Here is a 15,393-nt window from a genome sequence, read left to right as displayed (position 1 = left end):
AAATCTGCAATCGCTAAGTTTAACAAATCACTTCCTAAAAGAAACATTAATACTTAAGCTGATGGTAGGTTGGAAAATAGTGATTGACATTTGGAAAAGAAAAACTGAACACATTGATAAGTTTGTAAAACTGGAATCAATGTTTTGGCTGCTTTCCTCCTCAGCTTTTACTGTGGATATTAGCATTTAAATTTCAGTTAGTTTTTTTGTCTAATTCTCTTGAAGCAAAAAAAAAAAAAAATATAGATTGCTTTATCCTGGGATATTTCATTGTTACAATAGCAGTTATTTTCCTGCTATTGTAAGAAAAATAGCAGGAAAATAATTATTTATTTTCCTGCTATTTTCAATTAAAATCCATCCACAATTTTGATTTTAAAGGGATTTTATTCACATGCATGGCGATTATGAAGATATGTAAAACTTAATTATCAAAATTGCATTAAAACACATCCGAGTTCCCATGGGAAAAAAGTAAATATGTTCCTTTATGGAACACAGTGCCTTGGAAAAGCATCAGATTTTTTACATTTTCCCACATTACAACCAAAAATTAATATACATGAGAAAAATCAACACAGATGAGTGTTTAACAGAAATGTGGCTGGTAGAAGATTTTTTTCCCCCTCATGGTTGTGGCAGCATCATGCTGTGGTGATGCTTTTCTTTCTCTTAGACTGAAAAGCTGGTCAGAGTTGATGGGAAGATTGATGGTGCTAAACAGAGAATAATTCTGGAAGAAAACTTATTAGAGGTGTAAAATATTTCAGATTGGTGTGAATGTTCACCTTTCAGCAGGACAACAGTAAATGGATCCAGAGCCACAAGGGAGTGGTTCAGATCAGGGGTTCCAAGTCCCGTCCTTGATAATTACTGCAAGGCATATTTTAGATAAATCCTTTCTCCAACACACCTGAATCAAATACATACTGTGACGGGGTTCTATTATAACTTGGACAAACAAAAATGACTTCAATGCATCACCTTCAAGGTGACTTGAGTCTAGCCACAGACCGACTCCTTGTGGAGCCTGTGGCTTTAAAGCCACAGGCTCCGCCTACAGAAAGACCAAATATGCAAAAACAGCTAAAAAAAATTGCTTATAACTCAAGTAAACTCTCAAGGTATACAAAGTAACAAATACCAAGGGGAAAAAAATATAAATAAATAAACTTGCTATCAAAAATACAATACTCAATTTAATAGAAAACACTCAGTACGTTCTGATGATGTCACTACGTCATCATGTTACTCCCTCCTGGAAACAACCCTGCTTGATAATAGAATCGGCAAAAAGTTTGAAGCTGAAAATAACAGATTAGGCTTCATATGTTAACTGAAGCAGGAACACCACGTGTGCACCCACGATGAGCCACGTCAGTTTAAGCTGGAACAAAAAGACAGTTAACGATTATGTATATATTTGTGTGTGTAGGGGTGTGCGGGCGTGCTCGCATGCTGACGGACTCATAATTAAGTCCCTGCTCGTGACGGCTCCTCCGTCACACATACTTTGTTACCAAACCTGTGCGGAGCTAAATGACATGTTGATGAGGGAATTAAATATTTTGATTTAGGGTTTTTTTTTTTGGGAAAGGTTGATGGTGTGAAAAGTTTCCTGATAGTAGCTCTTGGAAGACTGGACCCAGGTACTCCATGTTTTGATCAAAGCCTATTTTCCATATTTTTTATAGAATAAATATGGTTATAAGTATTCACTTCAGGGAGATAAACATCAGTACACTTCATATTCACAGATTAAAATCTTGTAATTTTTTTGGAAACTGTGCTACTTTGTGTCACTCTCCCACATAAAATTCCAGTGAAATGATGTTTGTAATGTGACAAAATTCAAGTGGTATGAATACTTTTGCAAGGCACTGGGTATCCCCAACCTTTGTTTAACTTTTTCTTTGGGAAGCTCCTGTAAAATTGCAGGATGTTTCAATCCAGCTGATCTGTTTGTTTTAAAGTCCAGTATGGCACAAATGATGGGAGGTCTGCTAGCAGGACAGAGCTTTCCAGGAGACACCGCTGAAGAAGGGGTGGCATTTGATGTCGCTTACTCCTCCACCTCCAGAACCCAAGCGATAACCTGCATCAAACTGAAGTAGCTATAGAGAGAAAAAAGATTCAGTTACACACTTTTTTTTGTAGAATCTTACAAAACTGTTCATGTAGTTTAAACTTAAACTCTGAGCTGGAAGGTTGAAGATAACAGTAGAGGTGGTGCATCATTTTGAACTGGGGCAGACAACAACACCAAACATACATTCAGAGTTAAAAATGGTTTTGATGAAAGCATATTTATGTTGGAATGGTCTAGTCCAATCCAGATCTGAATCTATGGCAAGACTTTAAAATAACTGAAAAAAAAGATAAAATATTTAAGTCTCTAAATGTTAAAAGCAGGAATCTACTTCTCTGTGTTATAGTCCCAAAACAGATCAATGTTAGTGGTGGGGTGTGAATACTTTTGTGAGGCACTGTGAACTCTAACCTCAGTGAGCAGGGACGCAGCTGCAGCACTTAGGTGGTCGGGGATGAGCAGCTGGGTGTGGGAATGGATTCCCGCTGGATGGAGCTGCCAAAGGGGCTGGAGGAGCAGGGAAGATCTTTAGCTTCATCACGACATGTGGAACTGCTACGGAAACCAGTTTCACTACTTTTATTGCGTTCATCTCACCATTCCTGTTAGAAGTTCAAAGAGCAAAGCCCCGAGACTCCACCAGTCACAAGCCTCTGTAATCCTCGACACTCCTCCGATTTCTGGGAATGCACATTGATCTGGGTTTAGTTATGTTCATGTTTAACATTCCCTCAGAAAACTCCAGTACCACTGACTTGTTGCCACTAGATGGCAGGGTAGACTAAGGAGACTGGAGCTTAAGGTGATGTGTGTGTTTACCTGGAGCACAGTACATCTGCTCCATGGCTTTGGAGCTAATCTCTGACTGAACCTCACTCCACTGGCTGAAAAACGTCAAACACACCTTTCCTGTGAAAACATGTAACTTAGTTAAACTTCACATTACATTTTGTACAGACTTGAAGCGGACATTCAAGTTTACACACCCCTATTATAACACCTCATTATTAGGATGTAAACAGTGAGACTCAGGTGATTACTTCTCAGAAATGTTTTCCTTGTTTAATGTATCCTATAATTGTAAGAATTTAATTGAAAAAACAAGAACTGGAGATTAAAGTTTTGCAATGTCCCAGCCAGAGATCAAACCTGTTTCTGATTTAATGTCTGTTGCAAGATAGTCAAGGCTGGTGTGAGTTTAAGATGTTTTCTAAACAAGAGTGGGCAAATAAAAGAATCAACACGGGCTTCACCAAAAATATTATGCACACAGTTTGCTTTTCTATTGTGTTGCACATGTCAAAGGTCACATTAAAGTTAGGGAAAGTTCTGAAATAATTTATCTTGGTCTCATTTTTTACATCACTTAAACCTGGTCATTTGACAGGGGTGTGAAGACTTGTTGGTCTCACCGTTGCCGGTGAGCAAAATGTTCCTCGGGTTGAGATCCCGACACAAGATGCCTTGCTCGTGTAGACTCTCCAGGGCCAACAGAATCTGCGCCCCCCACACACGCACCTCTCCTTCTGGAAGCCCCCAGTAGCTCTGCAAGGCCTTCTCTGCAGGCCTGGAGGTCTTGGCAGGAAAGCGCGGCAGGTGACACCAGCCGTCCACCTCAATGATCTGGTCTTCTTCGTGCTTCTCTGATCCCTCCAGGTTCTTTCTGTCGCTGTGGGATGTGGCTCCCAATGGGTCAGGAGAGAACCAGCTTACGTATGATCCTGCTTTTAGGTTCTTCCCTCCAGGGCTTACTACCTCACATGCCACTTCTATACCCTGTTTTTCACCTCCGGGCCAATTTTCTCTTTTTTGACATACTCCTGATGACTTAACCTGTGTATTAACGCTTCCGTGGAAAAGAGAAGCAGGAAAATCACATGAACTTTCAGAGATGATGGTTGTGTCCGCATGGTCAGAAAATACTGCTCTGTCCGTACTCCTGATGACTATCATTCCATTTCTTTCTTCTACAAGGGGACTGCTTTCTTCCTTCGACTCTGCATTTATCTCTTCAGAACTTTCAGCAACAAAAGATCCCTGATGAGAGCCATTAGTTTCCCATGATGCCCTGCCACGGATTTGGGTTTGGCAATGGAGAGGGAGATGCAGAATTGCAGGAGAGGAACTCATAGCATCTTTTTGACTTTTAGGAGGTTCTGTTCTTTTAAACGAGATCTGATTTGTCTGAGGTGTTGCTCTTTGCAAATTATTGCCAGTCACTGCATAGAGGTTGGTGTTGTTATAGCTGTGTGCTGGATCTGCAGCTTTCCAGGCTGCCTCGAAGTCTGTACTGCACTCTATGAGACCCATCCCAGCCTTCTTTTTATGGAGTTCTGACATGACATCGAGAGCTTGGCTGACACGGGCACAAGAGAGAGGAAGAGCTGGCTTTTCCTGAGCTTCGTTGGAATGCAAACACAAACTAGGGGCTGGTGGATGGATGTGAGTGTTGACCTGTGTCCTCGTGAGGCCGGAGATCAGCGTCTGCTGATCCAGCTTGGTGTAAAATGACGCGGCCGATCGGGTGTTCTGGAGACAACCTGTCTCCTCTATGTAGGAGTGAGTCCCGCAGCTTTCCAGTCGCTGCTGAGTCTCGTCCCATGAGTTTGGGAAGTCTGTATCCGGACTCTCGTCGGTTAGTTTGTGTGGAATCGCTGCTGTGCTCCTGCTGTTGTGCTGGTAGTCTCTGCTGATTGCAGGTGAGGTGTGGCTTGTCTTCAGCTTGACGTTGTGCTGCCCAGAGATGAAGCATGGGTCCGGGTGTTCCCTGGCTTTCTCACTTCTAAGTTTGTGCAACTTGGAGAAAAGCCTCCCACCTAAGAAAAGACAAATAGTTTTCCTTTATGTTTTTGATGTTTCTTGTAAGAAATACAGGGCCAGATGTAGCCACTTTACCCTTGATATGCTCCAGATGCAGGTACACAGCATCCTCACTGACATAATACCGTAGCAGCTTCACCATGTAGGGCACACCTTGAGGAATAATGGTTGTTTGGTCTCTGCTCTCCCAGCTAGATTTGACAAGGCTCTGTGAAAGCACACACATGTAATGATTTATTTAGAGAATTATTCTGAGATACGTTCTGGCTCATGACTTTGGAAGTGTTTGACACCTGCGTCTTGTCAAGGTATTAAAACCACTTGAGCTTTTTCACATTGTGTTACATTACAATCACAGAGTTCAATGTGTTGTATTGGAATAGTGGATTATACAAGATAGTGCATAGTTGTGAAGAGGAAGGAAAGTGAGACATGGTTTTCATTTGTTTTATCAACGGAAAGTTTAAAAGTGAACATCAATTTTCAACTTTTGCCACAGATTCCACATTGGACTTTGTTTCTGACTTTACCTGACTTTACCGCTGAAGTCTTCACAGAACAGCTGTAGTTCTACTGAGTTTAAATTACACATAGGTGGAGTCTTTTAAATATTTAAGTGACCTCTGAAGGCAATTGGTTGCACTAAAGGGGAATGAGTGTAAAGAGGTTCAATACAAATGTTAGGTGACACTTTAAAGATCAATAATTGCAAAGAACGTTGAAACCATGTGTTATTTTCCTTCCACCTCATAATTATGCACAGCTTTGTGTTGGCCTGTCACATGAAACATCAATGAAATACTCTGAAGTTTTTGGTTGTATGAAAATAAGGAAAATGACAAAGGTATTAATACTTTTGTAGGGCACTGTAAATATTACTTTAGCTGAAATTTAAGATGCACTTCACTGTCTAAAATCATGAGAGCTCTCTGGCAGATTGATGCTGAGAAATGATGATGGAGAAAGGATGGAGACAGTTTCCATCGACTGCTTTGATTACAGGAACAGGCCTGCTGCCAGGTAAAAACCGCTCATCGTGTCCAATAGTCAGCGGAACGATGCTAGAAAATGAATATGTAGGTTTTATGTAGCATATTGAAGTGGATGTGATCAATTATTGGCTTTTAATTCTGTAGAGCATCCTTACCTTTACAACAAACGTCTCTTTGTTGACCATGCTTTGCACAATCAGGACCTTTGAAATAAAAAATACAACATTCTCAAGCTTTCACAGAAAAGCAGGTAAATTATTGCAGTACTGTATATATATATATTTTTTTGAATCACGGTAAAATGCAGTGGATAATTTAAAACTTCATTATGTCAAGCTACAGCTCCCCTTCAGAGTTTTTGGCCCTGTGGAAAAGACATAACTTCATTTCTGTATTAAATAATAACTGTTCCAAAATTGTTGGTGCTTCATTTATTGGCACTTTGAATAATTACTACCAATACAGTGACCATTCTCACTCTATTACTCTTAAAAAGGGAAAAACAAGAGAACTTTCAATTCAAGTTGGGCAGATTTAAAAAAAGAAAATTCTGCAAACCTTTATGCTTTAACAGTAAAGGTCAATTTTTTATATGGTGAGATGAGAGCAGAATTGGGCTTTTCAGTTACAGTCACTTTAGGTGGGTCTGATGTGAAACAAACGATGGTCCTTCATCATCACTGTTAAGTATACTGGAGTATCTGTGGGTCTATTACTATTCCAAAGGCTCTGGTAACCTTGTTGCACAAAATGGCTTCAAGGACTCTCTAAAGCACCACACAGAAATAAAAGAAATCTGGTGGCCTTTACCAGAACACTCAAAAGGGGATTTTCAGGTAGTATTTTATCAGATTGGTATCCAAAACACACAGTTAAATCAAAAGACAAGGTTCAGTAGATGCACAAACAAACTTCTTCTGTCCTGTTGGCAAAGGAAGGTTGTTAATTAGCCAGTGATTTTATAAACAGATAATTATTTAATGTGAGAGTTGTTTCCCCCCAAAATGTACTTAAATATAATTTCTGTTTTATTTTGCACATCTTTACCTGGGGAGTCAATCAAAATTTTAAACCTACATCACAGTATTTAAATAAACAATTTCGTTGTAATGGTTTACAGTGAGAGATTATGTACCTACCTTATCGCTGACTCCCACCACTTTACACATTTCCAGATCCTCTACGGGAGAACTCAGGTGTCGGATCGGGCGAAATCTCAGACTGCTGTAGCCCTGGGAATCAAACCCACAGAAAAGGCAGCAATGCCTTGATTGGACAATGGAAATGCTTGATCTAATGCAAAAATTATGTGATTGAAATAGCTTTGCACTTTCAATTGCCATGTAAGTGAATTAGGCTATACAAATAATTTTGCCTTTCCTAATTTCAATTTATTCTGTGTATTTTCTGTTAAGATATTGCACACATTTCCTCCCACAGTCCAAAAACATGACTGTCAGGTAAATTGGTCTCTCTAAATTCTTCCTAGGTGTGAGTGTGAGTGCGTGCATGGTTTTTTGTCCTGTCTGTCTCTGTGTTGTCCTGCGACAGACTGGTGACCTGTCACCAGACAGGGTGTACCCTGCCTCTCGCCCGAAACGTTTGCTGGAGATAGGCACCAGCACCCCTCCTGTCCCCACTAGGGACAAGGGTGTACAGAAAATGGATGAGTGATGGATATTGCACACATCAAAATATGTCTACGACTGTCTGCAGCTCCCCTTAGCTTAATCTATTTAGGTAAAGGGTTTTAGATTCCTTAATTAAATGTGATGAAGTCAAGTTTTCAAACGTTATGCTTTAAAGAAATATGAGACGCAGAGGTACTGCAGTTATTTGCAGTACCTGAGTGTCTGCAGCTTATCATCAAGTTCTTTGTTGATAAGCTACTATAGGTGGTTAACTTACCCCTAAATGAGTACCTCCTTTTCCTAGGTTATCCTGCAGATGAGTTATAAAGATTTCTTCGGCTCGCTTCAGATACTGGGTTGTTTTCCTCTTCACAGCCTCCCTCCTATCTTTGTTTGGGTCCACTATTGAAGAAGCGCAATGTTGTGTTACCAATAAAAAAATAATTCCTGTAGCTCTGTGGATCCTAAATCTTACTCTGTGGGGAAAAAAGCTTAACCAGCAAATGAACCTGTGCTTAGCATTTGCCTTCTGACTTCCTGCTCTTTTTTATGTCACTGTCACATGCCCGCCTTGTGAAAACCCGGCTATTCCTATCCTCGGTTGAATGATTCATGCCGTCTACTCACACTGAACTCCATTCAGCAGTAAGTCCACTCCGTTCTTGTAGTAACTGAAGGCCGCCTCGTAGTCTTCATTGACCTCGCTGTCCAAAGCCATTCGGATCTGCTTGGCAGCTTCCACCAGGTAATCTCTCTTTGCCATTTCTGAGATTCTTCTGGGTCTCTCAAGGTCCAGATGGGCCTGTTCACAGCACAGATAGTTGGACGTTGGTGCAGACACATTAAGACATGAACAACCTATCTAATTAAACCCAAACTGAAAATGACTGTGTCGCGACTGTAAGTATAAATATAATAGAGAAGTTCTGCTTTTACAGAGTATTCAATCACCATAAACTGGCCGTCACCTTTGCTCCTGCGTCTTCTTATCAGCAGTAAGAAACATCTCTCTCTGTTGTCACTGTGTTCTGTGTGTTTCTGCCCCCAGAGAAATCAGGGCTCGGGTCTGTGTTGCAAGGCATGATCATCTGAGCCAGTGGAAACAAACGGTTAACATCTCAAGCAGAACAGGAAGTGAAAATAGACATGTCTTCTATTTTGGACGAAGAGAAAGAAAAAGAAGAGCAAATGTAAAGACAGAGAGAAATGACACATGTACATGGATTAGAGTAAGATCAGCATTATGAAATTTTTAATGCACGTCTTACACATCAATTTAACAGCATGCAACAAATACAGGTCTATGTGAGCCACGTCATAGCCACGTAAATTTCCAGTCACAGTAATACACAAGTCATTTGAAATAGATCATGCATGAGATCTCTTTCATACACTGCCTTGCCACAATATTCATATATTTAAATTTTCGTATATTTTTCATGATACAATAACAAATCTCAGAGTATTTTTGAGGGTATTATATAAAATGTTCATCTCCCAGCAGGAAACACTAAATATATGACCACTGACAGATTGGTTTATATCTAATCAAATTTAATCTAAACCCAGCAGCCTAGTCAAAGTCCAGACCTGAATGAAATTGAGAGTATGTAGCAAGAAAATTTATATTTGCAGATGCTATCCATCCAGACTTTTCAAACATGAGCTATTCTGTAAATCAATGACAAAAGAATTTAGTCTCTGAATGTTCGAAAATAATAGAAACATACACCAAAAGACTTAGAGCTGAAACTTTTGTAAAAGTTTCAGCTCTATACACAAAAGAGCTGAAACTCTTTTGTAAAAGAGTTTAATCTAAAGATTAAAACAATTCTTTAGATTGTTTTAATCTTGTTTTCTGTGGTGTGAATTTGCCACCGTTGAGTCCTTTTCCTTTTTTGTTTTCTTTTTTTAATGTGTTTTATTACTTACTTAGTAAGTATTTACTTACTTACTAAGTAAATACTTAGTAAGTATTTACTAAGTATTTACTTAGTAAATACTTAGTAAAGTATTTACTAAGAGGGCCTGAACAAATTTGCACCCCACATTTTAATTTGTAAAACATGAAAGGCATCCACTTCACAAATATTCACAACTAGGTTTTAGTCAGTCACCTTAAAATCTATTAAATCTTGTAGGTGTAACAAAATGTGACATAGTGCCAGAAATACTTTTGTAAGGCACTCTGCATGGCATTGTGGGCTACAGCTAAAAGAGCACTGTATGAAATAATGTCAGTTTTCTCCCAATGTTTTAACTACAACTGAGCCTCTGGCATCTCAGATGCAGACATTCAGTCTCTGTCATCAGAGCAGAACATCTTCAGCGACATTAGGAAACACAAAAAGCCATCTTAAGTGTCCTCCATCAGTATCCATCATCCCCTCAACCTGGACTTTCACAGCCAGTGAGCTAGCAATGTATCATCACCCATAATTACACTAAAACAACAGAAGACAAGTGTGCATGCAGATATAAGACAGACTGTACCTACCGTAATGTAAGCATGGCCTGGACTCTGCGACCCAACAGCAGCATCAGCACCAGAAGCAACCCGGATCAACAGCAGGAGGAACATACTCATCCTGCTGAGCAGGAGAGGAGGAGGGAGCTCAGCCGCGGCTGCTGATTGGCTGAGCATGATGTCATTTAAGGGTACCATTTCACACAAGGCACTCGCTTCCCCCCACTCCTCATCATAGACTGTGAAAGATTTAAAGAGACAGTGCTGTTTGAGTGTATAGACCGAAGAGGCCATATCAGCTCTGATTTATTGTAACAATGGAGTTCAGTGTTCACCCTATAATCCCGCCGCTAACTTGAAATAATAGTTACCATGTTTGGCTTTTCTCTGCTGTGGACTTTAAAGGTGGGATTTACTCCCCCTCATCCTACTTAAATATCAGCATCGGTGCTCAGTACCAGAGGGAGTCAGGCTCCAACTAACAGCACAAAGAGGAGTCACCCCCAACCACACATGCATCCTAGGGGAGGGCAGGTTCACAGAAAGGGGTTAGGCGCAGCAGCATGACTCCGAAATCTGATCCTGCAACCTTATCCACAAAAATACAAGGATTATCAATCTTAAATGAATCCTTCAGCGACTATTTTTGTGTCATATGAAGACTTTTCCCTTTAATTAAACAAAAACAGACATTTATCATTTCCGAATTTACTTGAACAGACATTTATCATTTCTGAATTTACTTGAGAAACAACAACCACAGCAGATTATCAGCAAGAGATATATTTTTCAATGTGTTTATCACATTAGATAGAGACTGTTTCATTGGACACCTCTGATTTGATTATCATGTGTCATGCATTTTGGATCTAAATAGTTGCAATATTACCTGTGGCATAAAACATAACCCCTAATACTGTCATATATAACATACAGAACACAACTGACAAAATGTGGATGCTTCAGTTTGATTTATTCAGGAAATGGCAGGGGAAAATCTATGAAGGTTTTATAGAGATCTAAGGACTAAAAGTGGCTGCAGATCACTCATATCAATCACAATACAAGGATCGAACCCATGTTGAATCATTCTTTGTTAAATTTCACATTGTATGTCACATAATAGCCATCGTTGAACATGTAGAGCTTCTGATCAGAGGGGTTGTAGTCCAGGTTGGTGTATGAATTCTGGAACTTCTTGAATTGGATGCTGAGGTTTCTCTCTTGCTTGGTCTTGGTGTCGTAAGCATAGAATATCTCCTCAGTGTTGACATCCACCGTCCTGCTGGCATACATCACTCCACAGATCATGAAAGCATTGCCAGCTGACTGTTTGTATACACCAGTATGCCACGTATTCTCAATGCCAAAAGAGTTTTCATTTATTTTAGCAATGACAATTTTTCCCTTGTTCCCATTCGAAGCATACATTACCCACAATCCTGTTTCATCAGCTGCAAAGTCCAGGTTCTGACTGGCCGAGTAAGCATAAGAGAAACTTGTACTTGCGCCAGAAATTACTCTGTAGTCATACGTGGAAGAGGTCAGATTAAATTTGGTCATGCTGAAAGGGGTGTTGTGCTGGTAGTAAATTGAATTACTGTGCACTATGTAGTTGTTGCCAACACCCACCCAATCAGTAGGAAGGGTAATTCTTTTGTAGTTCTTCCTCAAGAGCAGATTTTCATAGTTGGAGTAAAAATAAAAGTCATAGACACTCCCAGGACTGGTGTACGCGCCGTAGAAGTGCAAGTTCTCATAACCTCGGATAGGCTTGGAGTCTTTCCCCCACCCACCGTACACGTAACCTGAACTGAGATGAGCATTGAATTGCACCACCAATGGATTGCTGAAGCTTAAGATTCCCGTGTGATTGCAGCTTCCTGAAAAAGAAAAAAAAAAAACACAAAGGATGTTGGCAATGCTGCTCCATCTCAGTAAATTAGAATATCAAAAAATGTTTATTTCAGAAAATCAAGTAGTGTGATATTTGATCATTACTGTTACAGTAAAAAAAAAAAAAATCTAAGAATATTTAAATTTGCAGTAGAACCACTATGAATGGAGTTTTTAACAGAATTGCTCTACTGAAAAATGTAGGACACGCAAGAGAAACTCTTTCATTAATGAGTATTTCTTAGATGAAATTCTGCTTCATGTGCCATGGCATGGAAGTGACAATGATGAGGCCTATAGATTGTCCAGGTTGCTTTAAAAGCAGCGAGTAATTGTCCCTGCTGTTTGTAAACCTTTTTACACAGTTTTTCTTCCATTCAACTTAAACTTTGAATTTACACTTTGAGTACTGCCAGTCTCCTCAGCAATTACCTTTATCTCTTTCTCTCCTGCTGGACACTGCATTAAAATTTATTTTTAATTTGATCATACTTTAGATAATGTTTTAATTTTCTAAGGAACTGAAACTTGGCTTTTCATGAGCAGCAAGCAATAACTGTCAAAACTAATGGAAATGGGTGGTTAAAATATATCTCGATATATAATAACAGCAATATGATGGACGTTTTCTGAATCAATAATGTTATTATTTACGAAGATGCATTTTTAGCTGTTGAAGTACAAATTGTTATTGATCATGTTAGGCAGCCCTCTTACCGATATCTGGTTTGATTATATCTTGGTCCTTCTGACACTCCTCTAGTTTCATCTGCAGCTTGGCAAACTGATGTCGGATCACCTCCAGGTTGCTCTTATCATAAGTCTCCAGCTGGTTCACAAGGAGCGTCATGTTGTGGATCTGGAGACAGAATAATAAGAAAACTATTGCATGTGGGAAGGAACTCTACCAAAGGGTGTCAAGTCTTGAGAGGAGTTGTATTTCAATACAAAGGTTGCTGGTTGTAATCCAATGTCCAATACTTTTGTAGATTTATTTGTAAGATGCTACAGGATTCAATATTTATGTATCCTGAGAATCTAAGAAGATTTGTACAATTTGTGTTTTACCTCAATGTACAGACTGTTGAACAGGGGCGAAGAAGAGTTGAGCGAGTCTTTGAGCTGAGACACCAGCATCTCAAACTCTCTGAGTTCAATCCTGAGCATCTCAAAATCCAGTTTGATGTAATCATCGGGACTGCTTTCCAGGATGGCCAATCTTGCCTCCAGTTGCTTCAGTTCTTCAAGATAAATCACCAGTTTGCCCTTGTACTTCACCATCTGAAAAAGACAAGAGCAGCTATAACATGATTTAATCATATTGCACGTTTCTAGTTTTTATTCTTCATCCTATCCCTAACACACACCTTATTCTTCTGGATTTCAACCTCCAGGATCAGATCTTTGCTGACTTGCTGCATGTGCTCAACGCGGTCTGCGGGGAAGGTGGTGTCAGGGAGGAAAACATGGCAGATGCACTGACCAGATGAATCCACAGAAGTCGTCACATTTCCAGACTCCCAGTCTTGCACTGGCTAAAAATGAATTTGAAATGTACATTTATTAGAATAACCACAAATTATACCATGAAGACGTCATAGAAATAAAGACTACTTACGATCCAGGCCAAAGCAGGACTAGAGGCGCTGAGGAGCAGAACTAGAACCAACAGCATCATGACTCACCTCACCTCACCTCTCAAATGTCTTTTCAGACTTTGTTGGAGTTTTTAAAGACTGCTCATATCAGATCATTGCGAACACCTTCTCTTTTCACATGGTTATTAACGGATTCAGCAATCAAGCAGATGCTCATTTACAAGCAGCCTGTGATCGTCTTTGTTTACACACAATGCAGTAAAGTCTTGGGAATCCAGAGTATAAGACCCAAATAGGATGTGGATGAGAAAATCACCACATGTGGATGAGAAAATCACCACATGTGGTAACATCATAAAGCACTTTTTATGATTCCTTTATTGAACTGAGTATTTGTATTTGGTGGAGCAAAGGCGTGTTTAGACAGCATTAGTTCATTTCTAGTCATAGATAGTGATAGTGTTCTTGTTTGCTTTCTGAGTCAGGTGGTTTTTTGCCAGCGCAAGGTTTGAACTGAACATGGAGAGCGAATTGGTCATCTGTCATGACAGCTAAAACTTTTTATGGTCTGTTTATTGAAGCACCACCTCAGAAAGTTTCAGCTTGGAGGATAGTCAGTGCTTAGCTTTTTTTTTTTAATGTGTGGTTCAATTTGCAATTTCGAAAATGTAACTCAGAGAAAGAAAAATAAAACATTTTGTTCACTGTATAACTTTAATGTACTGCATAACTTTATTTGTGCAAAGCTAGATTTAATTGCAAAAAAGGATTCTAAAGTAATGCCATTTTAAACATAATAAACTTTGACATGTTTTTTGTTCCCAAGTAAATCAGTCAATCATTCAAGTCTATTTTAAAAGCACATTTCAGCAACATCGAATCTGTTTCTGTATTCAGGGGCTGATGGTGTGCAAAAACGGGATCCTGTAACTTCGGCTAAATTAGAAATGATTAAACGCCATCAGATGCTTTAAATATTAATTTATATTTCATTTTAGCTGGTATAGTTGGGTATTATTGGTAAATTTTACTCCTTTTTTTCTTTAAAGCTACAGTATCAAATTTTTCCAAGAATATGTTTTTTTTTTATTTTTTTTATTTATATATTTGTTAAAACTGCCACCACGTCATGACAGTGTGAGACAGATAATCTGTGTAAAGATCAGGCTCCTCCACTTCCTCCCTGAGCTACTATTGCCATCTGAAGAAATGCACCTCTCCCAATTTGTCCCAACCAAAAGTAAACAATCAGAGCGAGTAAGAGGGTCTTAGGGCTGTCAATCAAAGTCGCATACATGCTGCTAAAATGTACTAATGGCAAAGAAACAACTGACCTTTGGCATTTTGTTGAGGCACTATTTATTGCTATTAAATAGTTTTTTCAAATTTGCTCAAATTTATAATTTCATTTCTATATTTGTTGATTTATTTACTATCAAAAATCCCTTCAAAATGTAGTCTTTTAATGTTATATATTGTTTGTATAGATTGATTTTTGATTAAATATACAAATACTAATTTTCATGTAAAGTTTGAAAAGATAAAATCTAACTTTTGATGACTATACACAAAAAAGTCCAAATTGATGTCACTACTGACTTTTGATACTCCCAAACTGAGATTATATCACATTAAAAAATCCTATAGACATATGATGCAGAAAAAAAACTTACTTAGTGGGAGAAACATTAAGGGATTTTAGAAAAGGTGTGAATATCTATGATGCAAGGTCGGAAGTGAATTTAACAGCTTTCCTGAAGAAAATTTGAAAAGAAAATGGTTATAATATTAGTATAATATTTCTTTGATAATCTTTTAAAGAGGATTTTTGTTTGCCAAAGAGATCCAGGGAAAGAACAAAATCAAAGGACACTGACACTGTCTTGAAATTAAGATTAAT

The 15,393-nt window shown here is 38.9% G+C and overlaps 2 protein-coding genes across 2 annotated transcripts; both read right to left on the bottom strand.

Annotated features, from left to right (window-relative positions):
- Positions 1-367: 367 nt before the first annotated feature.
- rps6kl1 (ribosomal protein S6 kinase-like 1) lies at positions 368-10,145 on the bottom strand. Its single transcript, XM_032548024.1, has 12 exons — positions 10,030-10,145; positions 8,501-8,620; positions 8,160-8,334; positions 7,810-7,934; positions 7,041-7,133; positions 6,057-6,104; positions 4,985-5,117; positions 3,502-4,905; positions 2,909-2,998; positions 2,687-2,769; positions 2,501-2,596; positions 368-2,114 (listed from the first exon to the last, which is right to left on the bottom strand). The coding sequence occupies exons 3-12, from the start codon at positions 8,293-8,295 to the stop codon at positions 2,004-2,006; spliced, it is 2,319 nt and encodes a 772-aa protein (XP_032403915.1). The 5' UTR covers positions 8,296-8,334; positions 8,501-8,620; positions 10,030-10,145; the 3' UTR covers positions 368-2,003.
- Positions 10,146-10,953: 808 nt separating this feature from the next.
- On the bottom strand, positions 10,954-13,640 carry olfm4.2 (olfactomedin 4, tandem duplicate 2). Its single transcript, XM_032546632.1, has 5 exons — positions 13,514-13,640; positions 13,263-13,430; positions 12,964-13,176; positions 12,613-12,754; positions 10,954-11,882 (listed from the first exon to the last, which is right to left on the bottom strand). Exons 1-5 carry the CDS (start codon positions 13,571-13,573, stop codon positions 11,086-11,088), a joined length of 1,380 nt encoding a protein of 459 aa, XP_032402523.1. The 5' UTR covers positions 13,574-13,640; the 3' UTR covers positions 10,954-11,085.
- Positions 13,641-15,393: the final 1,753 nt, after the last annotated feature.

The sequence above is a fragment of the Xiphophorus hellerii genome, chromosome 19 (assembly GCF_003331165.1).
Source record: "Xiphophorus hellerii strain 12219 chromosome 19, Xiphophorus_hellerii-4.1, whole genome shotgun sequence".
Classification (NCBI taxonomy): Eukaryota; Metazoa; Chordata; class Actinopteri; order Cyprinodontiformes; family Poeciliidae; genus Xiphophorus; species Xiphophorus hellerii.
Note: the sequence above shows the minus strand (reverse complement) of the source record. Positions and strands in the feature narration are given on the sequence as shown.